The sequence below is a fragment of the Phyllobates terribilis genome, unplaced genomic scaffold, assembly GCF_046119375.1.
Source record: "Phyllobates terribilis strain yellow unplaced genomic scaffold, ASM4611937v1 Scaffold_1__5_contigs__length_1240528914, whole genome shotgun sequence".
Taxonomy (NCBI): Eukaryota; Metazoa; Chordata; class Amphibia; order Anura; family Dendrobatidae; genus Phyllobates; species Phyllobates terribilis.
In genome coordinates, this window is record NW_027362761.1 from 178,701,701 (window position 1) to 178,723,391 (window position 21,691).

The window sequence follows — 21,691 nt, forward strand, 5'->3', positions numbered from 1 at the left end:
CTAAAGTTTTGCGACTTCTCAAAGCGATTAACATAATCGTTTTGATGAATCAGGGTCTTAATGTTTTGTCAATTATGGATTTTATTATAGAGAATTATGATGTTTGCATATTTTTTATTATAGCTTTTCAGTCTCATGCTGAAATTCAACTCAAAGGGAACCGGTCAACAACAAAAAAAGCAAAAACAGTATTTACTTGCAGCCTTAGTGGCAAGCTGCAAACAAATACCATATTAAACATACGTGGAAGTCGAACTGGAAGAATACCTGCAGGGAGAAAATGAAATTATATTCTCCCTGCAGCCGCTCGCTTCCTGTCAAGTGGATGGTGCCGGTGCTGTGAACAGTCAGTACTCATGATACAGTGAGCGCACTGTAATCACTCCACCTACTCCTTGACTGACAACCTGCTTAAGGCCACGTTCACATGCTCAGTATTTTACATCAGTGTTTGTAAGCCAAAATCAGGAGTGGAACAATCAGAGGAAAAGTATAATAGAAACACGTCACCACTTCTGTATTTATCACCCACTCCTGGTTTTGGCTACAAATACCGATGTAAAATACTGACCAAATACTGAACGTGTGAGCGTGGTCTTACAGCGTGAGTGCTGAGCAAGATGTCCGTCAAGGAGGATGGGGAGTAATTACAGCACTCCCGTTGTGAAGTGAGTGCTGGCGGTGGCAGGGTCTGAGAACAATGACTGGAAGTCAGCAGCTGCAGGCAGAATAACTTTATTTTCTCCCTGCAGCAACAATTAGACACATATGTTTATAATAATATTTGTACCTTCAGACTACCACTATGGCTGCAAGTAAACATTTTTTTCTTCTTTTTGACAACATTACTACTTTTTTGCTATACTATGATATTAAAGGTATGTGCACAATTCATTGATCCACTACTGACTGTCCACAACTAAATGGTCAATGTTATAACCAACGTCAAATTATGTGGACTTTTTTGTCGAAATGATGTAGATTTACTGCATATTTTATGCTTTGTAATGCCAAGAGTGAAATCTATTGTTCAAATCTGCCGCATAGGTTAATTTTACGCTTTGAATATTGTCTGCAGCATCATCCACAATGCTTGTACTATAATCTGCTACATATTATGATAAAAGGCGTCTCCAGACCTCAAAACACAGGAGAAAAGATTGGACTCACCTGCCTTGCTGCCGTAGCTCCACTCCCGGTCTTCCAACACAGAACAGGCCCCATGTCACCATGAGAGGCAACACATACAATTGACATACATTGTGTCCCACATGACTCTGTAGGGTGCGTGGTAAAATTCATATTTCTATAAACACAAGGTTTTTATTTCCACATGAAAGCAATAAACAGACATATTTTCAATGCAGAAACATCAATGCCATATTTTACGTTTCGACCCTCTCCTGGGTCTTTATCACAAAGTCGCTGTTCCATAGGTAAAGAAGTGCGCTCCCGCTCCTAAATCATGTCTGTCCATCGCCTCCTTCCGCTGGCAGCTCGCAACTCCTACTGTGTGCGCGCCAATTCTCCTTAGCCACATGACTCCATAGTCTGCACTAGACAACCTGAACAAAGAATACCAGAGGAGGGAGCTAGCGGAGGATTGGCAGGAGAGTTGCGGTGGCAAGATACAATAGGTAAAGATAATGCCGTGACTAGAGGAATGTGATCTTTTATTTCACCTTCCCAATTCATGTGCACAATGATTGGATCCCCCGCAGAACCTCTAGTGACTGCACATTTTTCAGGAATTTGCAACAAATTTGATTCGTGAAATATCAATTCACTCATCTAAATTTAATAATTTGGTAAAAAAAAACAAAAAAAAAAAACACAATTTTGCTGGATATTTGTAGTATATCTCAAATATCTATTGAAATGGCAGACAATGCTTTCAAGCACAGCTAAAAAAAGAATTTGCTGTGGCGAAGCCATAATACAATCAGGAAGTTGGTTGTTACACAACCAAGTTATGAGAAGAACTGAAACAAACTGCTGTCCCTGAAACAATATCCAGTTGCCGGTGGAGGCCACGTGTAGAGCGGTGTAACAAGGCAGGTATTGTTCTATCATGAGTGCTCTCCTATTAACATTTGTGGTGGTTGGAGGTCACTAGAACATTACAGCTACACAAAAAGTATCTAGTTCAGGACAAGAAAGATGGGAAAGCAGTGAGAGGCGATGTAGTGTTAGTCTAAAATTTTCCCTTGCTGCTGATAACAATAGGTCTTAAAAAGCTTACTGTCCAGCGTACACCACTAGCAATTTCACCCACTCATAAGTATACCTAGCTCACCTAAGCATGCACATGTACTCAACAGAGAATTGCCAGACACTTCTGATGTCTCTGAGAACAAAGGGTAAGACATGGTGCTATGCAACATGCTTGAGCCTCCTCTATTGACATCTTCCATCAGGAAAAGTCTGACTGCCCCATACATTAGTAGGTTGGTTACTTAGTGGGATTGACCTTCCATTTTTTTCAATTAAATGCATGTATTTTGGGCTAAAAATCTTTTTTTTTTGCTATTGGATTCCATTAACTATTTCTAGCCTCCCATAGACTATAAATGTCCAGGCAGTCCACAGTTCTAAAACATCACTGCATTATAAGAGATTTTCATAAGATTGTGCACTGTGGGGAATCAGCTGTCAGTCACAGCCAGACTCCCCACAAAGAAGATAATCATGGTTTATTACCATATTTATCTTCTCGATCTTTATATACACGGCACAGAACAAGCACTCACAGTGCTTCCTCTTCCAGACCCAGCAGTAATGTGACCGTCCGATGTAAGGAGGGGACAGGAGTTGCTGAGTTCTAGACTTGGTCAGCTCTGTAATCAAGAGGTAAAATTTCTCTCAGAACTGGGACTAATCTACAGGTGCATCTCACTAAATTAGAATATCATCAAAAACTTAATTTATTTCAGTTCTTCAATATAAAAAGTGAAACTCCTATATTATATAGAGTCATTACAAACAGAGTGATCTATTTCAAGTGTTTATTTCTGTTAATGTTGATGATTATGGCTTACAGCCAATGAAAACACAAAAGTCATTATCTCAGTAAATTAGAATACTTTATAGCAACAGCTTGAAAAATGTTTTTAAAATCCGAAATGTTCAGTAAATGCACTAAATACTTGGTCGGGGCTCCTTTTGCATCAATTACTGCATCAATGCGGCAATGTGGCATGGAGGCGATCAGCCTGATAGGGTATGTGCCCACGATGCAGATTTGAAGCAGAAATTTCCTGAGCATTTCTGCATCTCCTTGGCAGAAAAAAAAACACATGCGGATTTTACATGCGTTTTTCAAATGTTTGTGCATACGTTTTTTTCAAGCGGTTTTCCAAGCGATTTTGAGCATCACTTGGAAACGGGCTTGAAAAGTTGGTCACACAATATCAATCCATGCAACTGGCATGGATTAATATTGTGTGACCAATTTATGAGATTTCTGCTTCAAATCGTGCATCTTCTGCCAACCCGGGTACCATCCGCGTATTGAACCGCATGTATACATGTGGATGTTTTGCGGTTCAATGCAAGTCAATGGGCGCGATTGGTTGTGCTGCGGATTTTTCCTCAATGATAATCTGCAGCGGAAATTACCACAGCATGTGCGCAGCACATCATTGGGAAACATGGCAGACATCTTAACAAGCGATTTTAATGCGTTTCCGTAGCGGAAATGCATTAAATCTGCATCGTGGGCACACAGCCATGCTGTTTTTAAACCTGGTATTGGTACTTTTGGCAGTGTGGACAGGTGCCAAAACCTGCTGGAGAATGAAATTTCCATCTCCAAAAAGCTTGTCGGCAGAGGGAAGCATGAAGTGCCCTAAAATTTCCGGGTAGACGGCGGGGCTGACTTTGATCTTGATAAAACACAGTGGACCTACACCAGCAGATGACATGGCTCCCCAAACCATCACTGATTGTGGAAACTTCACACTAGACCTCAAGCAGCTTGGATTGTGTGCCTCTCCACTCTTCCTCCAGTCTCTGGGACCTTGATTACCAAATGAAAATTGGAACTCTGGGACCTTGTGGAGTGTGTCAATGGCTGCCTTCTGGACATCTGTCAAGTCAACAGTCTTCCCCATGATTGTGGAGCCTACTGAAACAGACTAAGGACCTTTTTAAATGCTTACGAAGCCTTTGCAGGTGTTTGTTAATTATTTAAATTTGCTGAGATAATGACTTTTGTGTTTTCATTGGCTGTAAGCCATAATCACCAACATTAACAGAAATAAACACTTGAAATAGATCACTGTTTGTAATGACTCTATATAATATATAAGTTTCACTTTTTGTATTGAAGAACTGAAATAAATTAACTTTTTGACGATATTCTAATTTAGTGAGATGCACCTGTATTTGGTCCAGTTGCAGGGAAAATCAGCAAGAAAAGGAATGTATACAAAAATGCATAAATTCAACTAAACAACAAATAAAAGAGAGAGTGCCTGTCTGAATAGTTGTTTCTTGCCCTGCTCACATTTAAAAAAAAAAATATGGTCAATATAAAAAATGAATTCAAGATGTTTCTAGCTTTTCTTTATGGTCATAAAAAATGTGAAAAATAAGTATTTCCTATTTTTTTTTCTCCCAAAATCAGTAGAAAAAGGCAGATATAAAAAAAATAAACCTCATGTATTGTGAAAATGAAACCCAAATATTATTAGAATATCCCAATGAGAATTCTTTTTCAGAGCCATTAAAAGCACATGTACGATAATTTCAAAAACCACGACCAGTCCTGAGCTGGTTAAAAACGTTGCGCCATTTGTCTTCTAAAGCCTTTATGTTGTGCCATCATCAGTCCTAACGGGAGTTTGTAACATGCAAATGTCCGTGGATCTCAGTCCGATCACGGACCGCAATGCACGGACTGTTGGTAGGTCTCCAGACCAAAGCATGACAGCTTCATATATTTTATGAGGCTGTCATGCTTGGGTAGGGAGACCCACGGCCATTCTGTGCATTGCTGTCTGTGATTGGCCCGAGATCCAGGTACATCTGCATGAGCTCTTATCTGTCTTTTTCTGAGCTCCTCGCAGCTGATTTAGGACCATAGATCAAACTGGAGTGTGCAGAAAACCATAGAGCCTGTTAAAAACAAACGGTGCCAAATTTTTAACAAAAACTTAATTGCAGAAATAATTGGAAGATGTCTGACAATGCACCATCCCAGCACTCAGGTCAGTAGGTTTTGCCTCTTTCTGGTCCACAGAGGTGGTCATGCTTTCCTGGATACAACTTATTACCATGATCTTAAGAGTTTTATTTTGGGCAATTTTTTTTTTTTTTATTAATCAAAAACTTTTTTTTATTTCGATCATCTATTTTATTCTTCAGGTGGAAGCATGAGAAAATGCTTCTATTTTTAATGGTTTAGCACTTTTTTTTTTTTTACTAAAAGATGTGGCCATGGGCTCCAGCTTGTGTTAAGAGCTATGATTAATAGTAATGTGCTGGTTTACATTTGCGGAATTGTATATGCCAACAGGCACATAATGAATTTTATCAAAAAAAAAGTCAGAACTTTAACGCAATATTTGCTTGAATAGAGCAGATTTCTCAAGGTTTTCAAGTCAAATATCCTCTAACTCCAATAAAATGCCCCCAAAGCTATGGGTACCTGCTGTATGTTAAAGTAGGTGTACAATGAATATAATTAAATAATTGTTGAAAAACCGCAGACAAAAAAAAAAATAAAACACCACCAACAATAAAGAGAACCGATACGAACCCTCAATAGTCTTTCTGCTTTTTGGTCACATCCTTTTCACACCAGAAAGTAGGTTAATGGTGATGTCGAGAAGAGGACATAAGCTATACATGTGCACATCAAGGTTTTTTTTTATGCATATCAATTAATTTTTCTAAATGCATGCTGCTTACAGTAAGACATGGTGGAGGCAGTATCCTGATGTGGGGCTGCATGAGCACTCCTGGTGTCGGGGAGCTACATTTCATTGATGGTATCATGAATTCACAGATGTACTGCTCTATATTGAAAGAGACGATGATACCATCACTTTGTGCCCTTGGTAGACGTGCATTTTACCAACATGTCAATGCTTCAAAACACACATCTAAGGCCACGGTTACATTTCTGAAGGAAAAACAGGGTGAAAGTGATTCATTGGGCAGTGATCTGAAGTCAATCAAGCACCGATAGGAAATTCTGTATAGAAATGTTCACCATCACTATCTATCCAGCACCCAGGCTCTAAAAGAAGTCATTCTTGAAGAATGGTAAAAGCTAGTTGTTGCAGTGTCACCAACTTGTTCCTTCCAGGCCTGGAAGACTTGGTGCTTCCTTAAAAATCATGGAGGACACACAAAATACTAGATGGCGTAGTGTTTGATGTGGAGTGAATTCATTTTTTGCATCGACTAATTTAAGTGAAACTGAAGATTTTGTAACGAAACTTTTAAGCTTACTTTAGGATACGGGTTAAAAATATTCTATGACACTCAGTTTTGTCAAAATGTTGGAAATTGTTCTCATGTCCAGCGAGACATTTATTAAAATCATACTTTTCAAAGAGGGTGTACGACGACACAGTAAAAATTACGTAGTGAAGCCGTCCTAATCATCCCAAATTTAGCAATGAATGAAATCTGCTGTAAATTCCTGCAACATTGCTGTATGGGAAAAAAAAGGACATGCTTAAAATTTATACACTGCTCACTAGAAAATCATTTACTTACCTTGTACTGTAATTTGTTACAGCACTTCTGTGCAAATTCACATGTAGATTTGGTGAAAATTTTTACTGCTTATATGGTACTATACAAGTCAATTTTTTTTTTTTTAAACTAACATATATGTTACAATTGTGCTTGTAAAATTCCAAGAACATGCTGTACCAACGACCCTTTTCATACCTTGGGAGCAGATTTTTGCAGTGGCCACATCACAACATACCTTTTTCACCTTGAAAACAAGTAGGATCTACCGAACGCTTCATGGCATGAAATCAAGCAGGTGCTGGATCTATTCATACATTTTTGGTCGATATTGACATTGTTGTATGTGTATAGTGAAAATTTCCCTGCACGTCTCCATAAGCGTTCTTAAAATCAGCTGATCATACAGACAATAAAATATACTCTAGCCCAAGCACACACTGCATTCTGCAGGTCTACCCGAAAATATACTTGTTCCATTAAAATAAAAAAAATACAGTACAGACCAAAAGTTTGGACACACCTCATTTAAAGATTTTTCTGTATTTTCATGACTATGAAAATTTTACATTCACACTGAAGGCATCAAAACTATGAATTAACACATGTGGAATTATATACTTAACAAAAAAGTGTGAAACAACTGAAAATATAGGTCTTATATTCTAGGTTCTTCAAAGTAGCCACCTTTTGCTTTGATGACTGCTTTGCACACTCTTGGCATTCTCTTGATGAGCTTCAAGAGGTAGTCACCGGAAATGGTTTTCTCTTCACAGGTGTGTCCTGTCAGGTTTAATAAGTGGGATTTCTTGCCTTATAAATGGGGTTGGGACCATCAGTTGTGTTGTGCAGAAGTCTGGTGGATACACAGCTGATAGTCCTACTTAATAGACTGTTAGAATTTGTATTATGGCAAGAAAAAAGCAGCCAAGTAAAGAAAAACAAGTGGCCATCATTACTTTAAGAAATGAAGGTCAGTCAGTGCGAAAAATTGGGCAAACTTTTAAAGTGTCCCCAAGTGCAGTTGCAAAAATCATCAAGCGCTACAAAGAAACTGGCTCACATGAGGCCCGCCCCAGGAAAGGAAGACCAAGAGTCACCTCTGCTTCTGAGGGTAAGTTTATCCAAGTCACCAGCCTCAGAAATCACAGGTTAACAGCAGCTCAGACTAGAGACCAGGTCAATGCCACACAGAGTTCTAGCAGCAGACACATCTCTTCAACAACTGTTAAGAGGAGACTTAGTGCAGCAGGCCTTCATGGTAAAATAGCTGCTAGGAAACCACTGCTAAGGACAGGCTACAAGCAGAAGAGACTTGTTTGGGCTAAAGAACACAAGGAATGGACATTAGACCAGTGGAAATCTGTGCTTTGGTCTGAGGAGTCCAAATTTGAGATCTTTGGTTCCAACCACCGTGTCTTTGTCCGACGCAGAAAAGGTGAACGGATGGACTCTACATGCCTGGTTCCCACCGTGAAGCATGGAGGAGGAGATGTGATAGTGCTTTGCTGGTGACACTGTTGGGGATTTATTCAAAATTGAAGGCATACTGAACCAGCCTGGCTACCACAGCATCTTGCAGCAGCATGCTATTCCCTCCGGTTTGCGTTTAGTTGGACCATCATTTATTTTTCAAGAGGACAATGACCCCAAACACACCTCCAGGCTGTGTAAGGGCTATTTTACTAAGAAGGAGAGTGATGGGGTGCTACGCCAGATGACCTGGCCTCCACAGTCACCAGACCTGAACCCAATCGAGATGGTTTGGGGTGAGCTGGACCGCAGAGTGAAGACAAAAGGGCCAACAAGTGCTAAGCATCTCTGGGAACTCCTTCAAGATTGTTGGAAGACCATTTCCGGTGACTACCTCTTGAAGCTCATCAAGAGAATGCCAAGAGTGTGCAAAGCAGTTATCAAAGCAAAAGGTGGCTACTTTGAAGAACCTAGAATATAAGACATATTTTCAGTTGTTTCACACTTTTTTGTTAAGTATATAATTCCACATGTGTTAATTCATAGTTTTGATGCCTTCAGTGTGAATGTACAATTTTCATAGTCATGAAAATACAGAAAAAACTTTAAATGAGAAGGTGTGTCCAAACTTTTGGTCTGTACTGTATATTGACATTTGTATTATAAGTAGCTGATCTATGGCAAGAATATGCTTTCTGGTATACCTTTATTAATTTATATGAGAAATCATAATTAAAAAAACTATATTAAATATAGTTGATATATAAAAGGCAATAGGAGACATTACCAATTGTATGAGGTACAGGTGTAAAGGGCAATATATATCTCCAAAAAGGAAAACAGTCTCTTCCATATAACACTACACTCCCAAGAGTTTATTCTGGCAGGACAAAACACCATGCCACAACGTGCTCAATAAGTAAAAGCTTAAGCTACAGCGTGTAAATAAGGCTCAACTGATTAGAAAAGGTGCCAAGAAAGCTTTCCCAGTATATTATACCAGTACCTGCTTGAGCTATTGCCAACAGGACAGATTGACTGAGGGATGTCTGTTTTACACCAGATCATAATCCTCCCTTGAGGTGGTCTACTCATTAACATCCCACACTGCTGTGTGTGTTGTGAGGATATACACTATTTGTTTTGCATACAGTAATGGAGTCAGCCCCATAGTCACAAATCAGAGGAGAACAAAGACTTGGGTATACTATTAAATCACAGACTGCACATGAGTCAACAGTGTGATACAGCTGCAAAAAAGGCAAACAGTTCTGGGATGTATTAAAAGAATCAGTCTCGAACAAAGTAATTATCCCTCTCTACTCCTCCGTGGTCAGGCACCATCTGGAATACTGTGTCCAGTTCGGAGAACCACATTTTAAAAAAAAAAACAAACTGGAGCACATTCAGAGAAGAGCTACCAGGATGGTGAGCAAACTGCTAACTATGTCCTACAAGGAACATTTAAAGGATCTGCGAATGTTTAGCTTGCAAAAAAAGAAGGCCAAGAGGAGACTTAATAGCAGTATACAAATATCTGAAGGGATCTTCTTATACTATTTACAAATGGAAACAGGAGAGGCAATGGAATGAAACTAAAATGGAAGATACAGATTTGATATTAGAAAAATCTTTTTGACAGTGAGTGTGATCAATGAGTGGAACAGGCGGCCACGAGAGGTGGTGCGTTCTCCTTCAATGGACGTCTTCAAACAGAGGCTGGACAGACATCTGTCTGAGATGGTTTAGAGAGTCCTGCATTGAGCAGGGGGATGGGCACAATGACTCTGGAGGTCCCTTCCAACTCTAACATTCTAGGATTAGAGAAATTAAGATTTATGAACATTTATGTTTCTGTATATCCCGGTATTCTTCTCCCTTTTAACCTGATTTTGTTTGAACAACGGCACTTGCATCCTTTTTCCTACACTATACATACAGTGGTCACCCTTAGGGATTATTCAGATGTCAGTTTTTCTTATACAACTGTTGTGCATTTTTCACAGATAAACTATCATAGGTACAAATGCTACAAGGTAGTTCACATGCCCAATTTTTGTTTTTCTTGGATTGAAGTCTGCGCAAATGCAGATATTAATCAGGAGTGTTGCCTAACTCACCAATGCAAGGCTATGGGACAGAAGACCATGCACATGTCAGTTTTTCATGAACTGTTTAAGTGTCCCTATCAAACTATTTTTCTCATCTATGGAAAATTAATGAAACAGACTAAACTGATGCAACGGATCAAAAACCACTGATGAAACTGACTTTTTGCATATGAGAAATATCACTGGTGTTTGAATAAGCACATACTGTTGATATGAACCAGCTTGGACCTTAGGCTCCGGCTTTATACAAATCAGGTATGTATTTTTGGCTGCAGAACCAAGTCAGAGGGGCCGTTTTTGTTTACACACAATTAGGAAAAGGGAAAAAAAACAAAACACCATGTCCCAATCTTAAAGCAGGCCTGGCAGCAGGATTGTGCTCAGTAAACTACACAGAATGTCAGGTGGGTGACATTTTGCTCAGTGTAATGATACCTTGGTTAATAAAATAATGTGGTTCTTGTGTAATCTTTACTTTCAGTTCTGCCATAATGATATGCTCGTGCTCTGTGGGGGTGCTCTATCTGGTGCTCTGCTTACATATTCATCTGTATGCTCTTATGACAGCTCACTGTGCCTTCACTGACCTGCCTCCTATTTTACCTAGCCCCGCACTACTAGATGTATTATGTAAAATAGGAGGCAGGTCAGTGAAGGCACAGTGAGCTGTCATAAGAGCATACAGATGAATATGTAAGCAGAGCACCAGATAGAGTCCGGGCCGCCCCAAAGCACGAGCATATCATTATCTCTACACTGAAAGTAAAGATTACACAAGAACCACAAGACTGATATCAACCAAGGTATCATTTTGCTCAGTGTAATGGCACCCACCTGACAGTGTATGTAGTTTACAGAGTACAATCCTGCTGACAGGTGCGCTTTAAGGCTCGTTTCTGAACACATCTATTTACACTGATTGATCGGCTTTGTTTCATAAAGTACTTCCACAAATTGTCTCACCAAACTAGGTGGTGGTAAACTGTTGTGGGATTGTGGGTTTCTGATTACTAGAGACCTCATACACTGGATTAGCGTCAAATGGTAAGGCAGTTCTGCTGGATTGACGTCAAATGGAGCCTGCCAATAAAGGCCGGAGGAGAGGCAGGCCATTGTAACGGTCAAGCCTTCCTTTGATTGTCAGGTGAGATAAGCCACTGCCCGAGCTATTCGGCATATCTCTTCTCTCCCTATGGAAAACCAAACACTTGTGTTGGAGAGATTGTAGCCTTAAGCCAAGCTCACATGAGCATATTAAAATAAAATAATCCGATTTTCATCCAGAAAGTCTAGTCAGATTTACAGTATTTGTTTTTATAGATCAGCAGTGATTTACCAACCAAATACAGTTAAGAATTACCACATAACCATTAAAAATCAAATACTATTCACTAGGTCCGCATGGGGAAATTTTTTTTTTTTTTAATCACATCAAAATACAGGATAATAGTGCATTCGGAGCATGTGAAAACTCATCTGAACAGCCCAATTGTCTCTCAATGGTCAGTGATGTGTGCAAGGTCAGGTTATTTACCCCCATAGACATCAATCAGGACTGAAAATATGGACATGTGAACAAGACTATCTGTATGGTCCGATAAACTCCTACTAATCAAGTGAACAGGGTTCTCCTGTGGATGGAGCAGGGTGTATTCTTGAGCACCATCGATGGGCTTGTTAATTGTGAACATCTATAGGATATAGGTAGTTACAGGACAATTGGCCCATTTGCAGTCTGAACACTGCATTGCTTAGAAATAAAACTGAAACAGAGTCATTATAGATTTTACTAGGCAACATCTAAACCAATGCAATTCTGTATAATATATGATTAAACTGTATACAATCCCAGACAGCCACAACAATTACTACACTAAATAAGGCCTTTATATGTATCCACAGTGTATTATCCATTCACAAACTGTACTACATATCATTACATTGTACTTTAGTTGCATTCATCATCAATACTTTAAGCAAACTCAAATTGAAGGACAGGCAACTTAATTGAAAAAATAAAAATAGAACAAAAAATTAATCCGTCGATAGAAAAAGTCAAAACATTGCTTTGTAAAGTGATATGGGAAAAAAAAAATATATAAAACACCGCTCATATCGTTTGCATTATTCAATAAACACTTTGCAAAAGTCTATTACAAAGTCTTGTTAGAATTGTCAGTGATGTCTACAAAATGAGCTCTTGCGCTTTAAGAGTGATCTACCTGAACGGAGTTCCAGCATTGCCTGGAGAATGGTCAGTGGTATCAGAAATTGTGACATTTACCCCCCCCAGCATTTATTAGAAATGCAGCAGCTTCCCGTTACGTTGGTTCGCAGTGTAAAAAAGGTTTCAGCCAAAATCTGCAACGACTGCAGCAACACCAACTATGGCAGAGTTTTAATAGTTGTGTTCGTTGAGGTCAACTTTTGTCAAAGTACAAGGTACCGAAACTGGAATAAAAAAAAAAATCTGCTTTAAAAGGGTTCACAAGCAGGGAGAGGAAGAAAAAAAATAAAGTAAAAGTTAAAGAAAAAGAAGTCCACTTTGGAGTTTGTGGATCCCAGCCCAAAAGGAAACACCCCGAATCCCCCGTTGACTTCATTTGGAGATCTTGGCCAAGCAAATCTACAGAAGATACCGTACTGTATCACTCGATCCACAGAGTGTTCTGCCATTAAAGGGACCAAAACAAGACCTCCTACTTTGTAAGACATGGAGAAGAGAAAAATAATGGACTTTACCAGGGGTTTTGTCAATGTAATGAAGAGTACATAGTTTGGATTACTTCATAATCTGTACATCCTGCTAAAAAGTGCAATCAGGCCATTGTAAATGGATGGTCCCCCATCCAACAGTCTTACCCCCTCAAGTAAATTCGGACATTAGTGGTAATGAACTCCATGCATGAAGTGTGACATCTGTAACTAAACAGGCCATTAGGACAGTTCTTCCTAGCACTCAAATATCAAAGACGATCAGTGCAGAACAGACCAGCAGATACAAGTTCGCATTGCTTAATCACACTGGGAAGGGCAAAAAGGAAATTACATGGCAACAATAGTCTACTCATGCGATATGGCCAGTATGTCGACAGACATTTTAAAATAAAAGGTTTAAATGCCCGCCAAATATTTGTCAGGAGCAGATCCTGTGCACATGATGCAGGAAAATCCAAGAACGATTAGTCCAGATACAGTACATAATGACATGCCGTTCATTACCATTAGCAAATTCTTCAAGGAATTCTCGGTGACGCAGACGAATGCACAATCTGAAATTGTAGATATAAAAATGGCCTAGTAAAGTACAGAAGCCTGACTGCACATTTTAATACTGGTATAAAAACCTTCATTAAATGACATTGAAGGGGATGCCCAGTCAGGGTTATTCACCTCAATGTGCGGATTATTGTGCACTGGTTAATTCCACATCTTCTAAAGCCAATGGAACCAATAGCCAGAGAAAAAAGGGGCAAGAAAGGCTTCTATCAAATGGTAGCGTGGAATCTGAAACCGGGGCAGTTACAACATTCTAGAAAATGCCCCCTTCATCACATTACCTGTACATCTGTTAAGGCAACCAATATAATTTGCAAACAGACCATCAGGTTTAAAACAAAAAAACTATGGCTCACAGTCCAGCAAAAGAAAAATCGAAACATGGTCGGTTAAACCCTTTGGTGGCCTGGGACAGCTGCAAAGCTTTGTCGTGAAACTTGATGCAAACTTTCCATTGCCGTAGGGAGAAAATGCTCTTACAAAGAAAGTAGTTTACAAATTGACTAGCTCTTGTGTGACAAACTGTTTTAATCGCTCAAGATATTGTCCATAGAGTTCCACATCGTTGTGTCCAGCTCCTTCCACCCATAGTGGTTCCACCGGCCTCTGGCAACGCTCAAACAGGGCCAGGCCATGTGAAAAGTCAATGACTTCATCTTCCGTGCCATGGATTATCAGTACTGGGGAAGTGATTTTGGAAATTTTGTCAATGCTGCAAGAAAGAAAAAAAAAAAAAAAAGGTAGTTTAGTTTAAGGATTACAAAATGAACATGACTGACCAGATGCAATAGGACAATGCTTTTGGGCAAAAATGTGGTAAAAAGCAGAATTGTGATGATCTTAAAATGTATAGTTGGTCAGAAGCCAAACAAGGCTCATCACAGACTACCTACAAATGAGTGAATAGACAGCCCCTTAGTAAACAGGGCAAAACTAACCATAGAGAATACTGCATGAGGCTGGCAGCATGCAAATAAAATCATGAGGACATGAAAGGTGGCATAGGGGGCTTGTCAGTCTGTACGCATAGTCTGTCAGTCCTCATTTCTAAATACTTGGGCAAATTTACTATGGTCATCACACCAGTGTTCTGAGGCGGTATCAGAATTTAGATGCGTTTGTTTTAAGCCATTTTAGGTTGTACGACAACACATAGGGTCCGTTTACATGGACTGAACGGCGGCACGATACAACCGCCAGTCGGTACACTTACCTATGGGCAGTTGTTTAAATGCCTGTATAAACAGGCACCAAAGTAAAGGATGCACACTGAGCGAACAATACTATACGGCCATTGTTCTCAGCAGTGCGAGCCCCCGTTTATACAGAACGATGCTCTGCAAAGAACAATCTTTTATGCTGCACAGAAGATCATTTCACCAGACGAATGAGCGTTTTGCTTGTTCACCAGTTAATCAGCAGCTCATTTACACAGCAAGATAATCGTGAAACGAGTCTTTTTAACAATGCTTGTACACCATTTTGCAGCGTAAATGCAACTTTACGCTATGTTCACACATTATGGTTTTTTCATAGTTTTTTTTTCCTGCAGCAAAACCTGATCTCTTGCCAGGAAGAGATGTTCAGGATTTTGCTTGTTTTTTCCCTGTTTTTCAGGATCCCAAAGTTCAGCTTTGCTTCTACCACAGAAGCATAAAAACAGGTCACCAATGCAAGACACGTGTGAAACCATATTAACAAGAATTACAAGTGTAAGAGTGGGGGAGGTGAATTGTTCAGGAATAGTTTTTCTAAGACACTGGCTGTGCATTGAGTTTGTAGGACAACATTTACTTGTGCACTATGGTCTGCCATTGAATTGTTCAATTTCACACCTCCTTGGGCCACAGGTATTGTTCAATCTCACACCTAGCTCAGGTAATGTTTACATTGTAGACATCACTAATTTAATAAACTGTACTATCCAAACTGCCATCTCAGTGACCAAGACAAGATTGTAAAAATAAATGAGTTTCATAATACTGCTCCACTTGAAAACCTGATTGCTATGTTCACACTCGGCGTTATTCACCATCCATTACTTCCAATGGGTAGAAAATTCTGAACGAAGTGACATGCTCTATTCTGCAAAAAAAAAACCCCATGCACAGCACAAAATACGGAGGACACAAAAACCAAGATGTGTGCATGAGATTTATGAAATCTCAGACTTTGCTGGTACTGTAAAATGCAGCAAAAAAATTTGCATAAATAAACCAACCAAAAACAGTGTGTGAACATAGCCTTATTTTGACAACTTCAAGAAGGGTACACAATTAACAATCGACCGTTTTAGACATTGATTATACTGAATATCGCTTTTGCCACCAATTTTGGAATAGCTAGCTCCAAAAACAATTCTGGGGCATAGCTTGACACCTTTACCAATGCACCAAATTTAAGAGGACCCTATCTGCCACAAGCAAGTCACAAAGATAGGCAAGTCCTATAATATGAAAAGGGTAAAGCAATCGTACATCTGGCCCAATTGCTCTGCATAATAAAAGCATGCATACCAGCCTATGTCGCATTTTGTTACGACAACTGTCCCACCAGGCAACACAAAACATTCCAGTCTTGAGATATTATAGGTCCATGCGTTTCAGCTTTAGGGAGGATTCACACACTGCAGATATTTCTGCTGCCCCATTGATTGAGATGGCACTTACAGAAGAGCATGTGCTTGCTGCCAAAACCACCCAATTCAGGTAAGTGGCATGGATTTTCAGTTGCAGGATCCACCCTTGTGGGACATCTGCAGCAGAAGTCTCCTCCATGACTGGTCTTGCATTTTCTCAAAGAAACATGTACATTTGCTGCAGCTTTCACCCTTTGCATTATGTAGGACCAAATTAAGTTTACATTTCTATATTTTGTGAAAAGACTATCAAGCTGCATAAGCTTAGCAACCTTGAGAGCCATTCAATGTGTCAAACATTACGGGGTGCTCACCAATGGTTGCCCACAAATCATAATTGTTCTGATCTCAGTTGCTCACACAGAAATCATAGGTAACATAAAACCAAGCACAAAAGTTACTTACTTAGGGAATGCATCAAAACAATAGGTTTTCTTTGTGTCTGGGAAGGCAACTCTCATCCCAGAGGTCAGCGGAGAGTGTAGAATCACAGCAGCACTTTCATATCGAGCAGCAAGATCCACAGATGGGACAGTTCCTATACTCTGGCCATATATGATGACATGTTCAGGACGTATGCCATACCTTAGGATAAACAAAACAAATCAATCAATAGACTTGATACAGAACAGATATCCCAGTACCACCATAGGTACATAGGGCATGTACGAGTAAGTCCAGACTTAAGGAGAACCTGACAGATGATATATGCTGCCAAATCCACAGCATGATCTCAGCCAGATATGAAAGAAACACTGCAGCGTTTTAGAACAAAAAACAACTTTAGAATAGCTGAAGACCTAGCTGCGCTGTAGACTATTCGGGTAGGCGAGTCTCCAGCAGCTCCTCCCCGCCTGCCTCCTGGAATGACAGGTCTATGCTTAGGTGCACTTATACCCTGAGACCTGTCAGTCACCGCAGCAGGTGCGGAGGAGCGGTCAGGGACCCGCCTATCTGACTAGTCTGCAGTGCAGCTCACTCCTGGCAGCTATTAAAGCATGCTTTTCTGTGAAACGCTGCTGCATTTCAGAGTCAAACATACCTGGCTGAGATCATAGATCCAGTGCTTGATACATGCTGCATGTGAATTAGGCAGCATGCATCAGATGTCAGGTTCACTTTAAAGGAAGATTCAGCTAGCCACTCTTTCCCCTTATACTAAGAACCTCAAAGGCCAGTGTCAAGGACCACCAGGAAACAGATTTCTGAAGTGCTGGTGTGCAAGTGAACACAGCAATCAAGTGGTCCTCAAGACAGTCAGTTTGTAGCGGTGAACCAGGGCAGGAATGGTCATTTTATGTTAAACAGGCTTCTGTGTAAAAGTTTGCCAATCCAAAAGTTTTCTTTTGTTCATACACATTTCACATTGTAATTTTCAAAACTAAAAAGTTTTTTTGTGTGTGTACAGGCAACGGCAGCAGACTACAGCTGTTGGGTAAATGTGGCATGTGTGCTGGAAAAGCTGTGAACCTAATGGAGGAATTGGATGGGAGTCTTGGGTTCACATAGCATTTTCTCCTACAGTCAGTGGTTCAGTTGGGGTTTGTGTCCGAATTCTCCCACAAAATGGGATTCAGGCGTATGTGCAGATTGGGTCATTGACGGAGTCCTTTGTGCCTCATCATTTGCCTACTGGAGGTGGCAGCAAGACTTGCATCCAAACTGTCGGTAGGAAAAAACTGTATGAACAGAGCTTTACTTAATATCCTAAGTATGGGCATATGTCATCTTTTAAGCAGATACTGCTCCGAAAATCACCTGAAAAAGCACTAACTAAACACTGAAGAGACTGAACTTCTTGTTAATGTTTTAAGGTTTCTGAAGAAGCCAAGAGGTTAAATGAAATGACCTAACAAATCTTCAGGTTGTTTCCTCATCGAAGATACTTTACAATACATGTAAATGAAAAAGGATCAAACTACATCTGTAAAACACTAAAACAAAGCACCCCAAATGCAGAGGAAAAATGACAAGAAAACAATGCTGGCGTTTCCTGAAGAATCTTCCCCTTGAAAAATACCCTGACTTTTTAGCTTGTCGTTACTCCACCAATTTTATTGAAGAGGGTAGAAGAACAGGAATACCGAGGTCTTATCTTCTGCACAAGTCCCCTGTATGACCCCACAAGTCCTCATGCTCTGCAGGAGCTGATCTCATACTGTAGTTAATGATTTTCTCTAATTTAATAGCACAAGGCAATTATAAGGTTTCAGTAGGCTAACCAACAATGAAACGTTCATCTGGAGGTCCTGCATGAGTGTTCACAGGAGCAGACATGTTTCCTACAGACACGCTCCGCAGTGAGGTACAGAACCCTTTGTGATCAGGGTTTGTATAGGGCAGATACAGTGGGGAAAAAAAAGTATTTAATACACTGCTGATTTTGCAAGTTTTCCCACCTACAATTTTTACCAATAGCTTAGGAAGATAAAGTATCCACCGCTAATGTTTCTACCCTAGCCCCAGTGATCATGTTTTGATGTAGATGGCAGCTAATCACTGTAACCTGAAGACCCTCATTCTGCTAAAGTCATTCAAATCCACTGATAGATGTTGGGAGGCCCTACAAGACTGTCAGGGGAGGGATCTGACCTGTTGAATTTCCAAAAGGCTGATCCTTTTGTTTTCTAGGAGATAAGCCTCTGCCAGAGGAAAGAAGCATTCCTGTGTATAGGGGAGAGATGTGGGCAGAGTGATTATCTAGCTAACAGCCCTCTAGATGTGCATGGTCACCAGAATATTGGCCAATGCAGCTAGTGTCTGACTGACCAGGTCAAATGTCCTTGTCAAAACTTCTGCTGGAGGCCAGCTCAAGGAAGGAGGAGATCATACTATTTTATGCCATTCTAAATTCAAGAGGCTGAACAACCTCTATGACCTTCCTAAATTCACAGTATGCATAGGGTCAAGTCAAACAAAGACCTGATGGAGCAACCAAAAAGATATCATTGTTACATTGCTGGTTACTAAATACCCATCACACAATCCTATCTGCAGTACTAATCGTCCACCGATCAGCGGTTGTTTAATTTACACAGGCAGATTGCACCTCCATACCCAGAGCTGTATTAAATGTCTTGATCACAACTTTAAGGACAGTCAAGAGAGCACTGGGGCCAATCAGCTACAGCGTTCATTCCTCCACAACCTCCCCCCCAAACATCTTTATTTCTCTATCTTTTGGGGACTAGTAAGGAAGGTGAAACAGCTAACAGTTAAAACACTTCCTTATCCCATGTTTCTTGTATCCGTGCAATTACTAGGAAATATATTATGACCTAGTTTTGATTGCCAAAGAAGATTATCCGTGTTCAACTGGTTTTAGATGCACTGCCCGAGAGCAGGTTCTTTAATTTTAGTCAATAGAACACAGATTAGTTAGAACAGGTGATACCCACATAAAGGGACTGTCAGCACAGAATGACTATTCAATCCAAGCACAGGCACTCTGTCATGGCAGGGCCAATCATTTACATACAGCTTCCCAACTATCCCCACCCTTCTCTGGCTCTGGCCATGAAGCACCGAGCGGGAGGACTTAGTCACAGTCATTCTGTGCAGAGGTCCCTTTGAAAGTGTGGTGCCAAATTTGGAAGAGTTTAGCCATTCATAAAGTAATGATCTCTGGGGTTCGGACCATTGGGACCCCCAACAACGCCAAGAGTGGGGCTTAGTCTACATGCACACGTCTGCTCCATTTATTCCTACAACCCCAAACAGCTATTCAACACTTAACTCTCTCCTCCGCCCTCCACTGCCTCCTCAGACCTCCATCATCTCTGCTGAGGAGTTTGCCACACACTTAAAAAACAAGATTGACCAAACACGGCAAGTCTTTACTGTCTGACCACCACAGCCCCTTTGTTTTCCACAGCATTGCCCTACCCCCATAACCTCCCTTCCCAACAACATGGAAAGAGACCTTACTCATCTCCTCTCCAAATCACACCTCACCACGTATGCACTCGACTCCATCCCATCCCTTCTCCTCCCCAACCTCACCCCCACACTCATTCCATCCCTAACCAATCTTTTCAACCCATCACCATCTTCTGGTACCTTCCCCACTGCCTTCAAACATGCCACAATCACACCCATCCACAAAAAGCAATCCCTCGACCCAACCGCCTTGTCCAGTTATCGCCCCATATCGCTGCGCCCATTTGCCACCAAACTCCTTGAGCAACACGTTCATTCCTCCCACTTCTCATCTAACTCCCTTTTCGACAACCGACAATCAGGCTTCCGCCCCCACCATTCCACCGAAACTGCCCTTACCAAAATCACCAATGACTTACTTACAGCCAAAGCAAACAGACAATTCTCTGTACCCCTTCTTGAACGGTCCTCTGATTTCGATAGTTGACCACTGCCTACTACAGATCCCTTCTTCCTTTGGCGTCAAAGACCTTGCCCTTTCTTGGATCTCCTCATACCTTTCTAACTGCACATTTAGCATCTCCCATTCCCACACGACCTCCTCACCCCGCCCCCTCTCTGTTGGAGTCCCTCAAGGCTCTGTCCTAGGACCCCTACTCTTCTCAATCTATACCCTTGGCTTCCAGTACCATCTGTACGCTGATTACACCCAGATCTACCTCTCTGCTGTCCAGAATCCCAGCATATCTAGCAGCCATATCCTCCTCCTCCCGCTACCTCAAGCTCAATGTGGACAAAACTGAACTCTATCTTTCCCCCATCTCGCATATCTTTCCCACAATAAATGACATCACTCTTTCCCCTGTACCAACAATCCGCTGCCTCGGAGTAAAGCCCCCGTCTCACATAGCGAGATCGCTGCTGTGTCACGGTTTTGGTGACGCAACAGCGACCTCACGAGCGATGTCTCTATGTGTGACACTTTGCAGCAATCAGGCCCCTGCTGTGAGGTCACTGATCGCTGCAAAGTGTCCTGGACCATTTTTTGGTCGTTGCCCTCCCGCTGGTCAGCACACATCGCTGTGTGTGGCCAGCGATCAGGCTGGTAACCATGATAAACATCAGGTTACTAGGGGCACATGCGTACCTAGTAACCAGTTGTTTATCATGGTTACGAGCCTGCTAAAGTGAGCGGTAACCTCCCGCTCACCGTAGCAGAGTGGTAACCATGATAAACAACGGGTTACTAGGTGTGCGTGTGCCCCTAGTAATCCGCTGTTTATCATGGTTACCAGCCTGCTCCTGCTTCAGCAGGCTGGTAACCAGGAGCAGGACATCGTGGAAAGATTCTTTCCACGATGTCGCTGCTCCCCTGATCGTTGGTGAGCCTGCCTGTTTGACAGCTCACCAGCGACCACATAGCGATGCAGCAACGATCCCTGACAGGTCGTATCGTTGTCGGGATCGTTGCAGCGTCGCTAAGTGTGACGAGGCCTTAACCCTAGACTCTGCCCTGTCCTTCAAACCCCACACCCAAGCTCTCGCCACCTCCAGCTCAAAAATATTTCCAGAATCAGTCCTTTCCTCAACCCTTAATCTACCA

General features: G+C 41.1%; 1 protein-coding gene across 1 annotated transcript in view; it reads right to left on the minus strand.

Annotated features, from left to right (window-relative positions):
• Positions 1 to 13,732: 13,732 nt before the first annotated feature.
• Positions 13,733 to 21,691, minus strand: part of ABHD17B (abhydrolase domain containing 17B, depalmitoylase) — a 32,682-nt gene continuing 24,723 nt past the window's right edge. The window contains exons 3-4 of the mRNA XM_073670417.1: positions 16,615 to 16,794; positions 13,733 to 14,283 (exon numbers count right to left, since the gene is read on the minus strand). Coding sequence (XP_073526518.1) covers positions 14,064 to 14,283; positions 16,615 to 16,794 — 400 coding nt within the window. The 3' untranslated portion in view covers positions 13,733 to 14,063. The remainder of the gene's footprint in view (positions 14,284 to 16,614; positions 16,795 to 21,691) is intronic.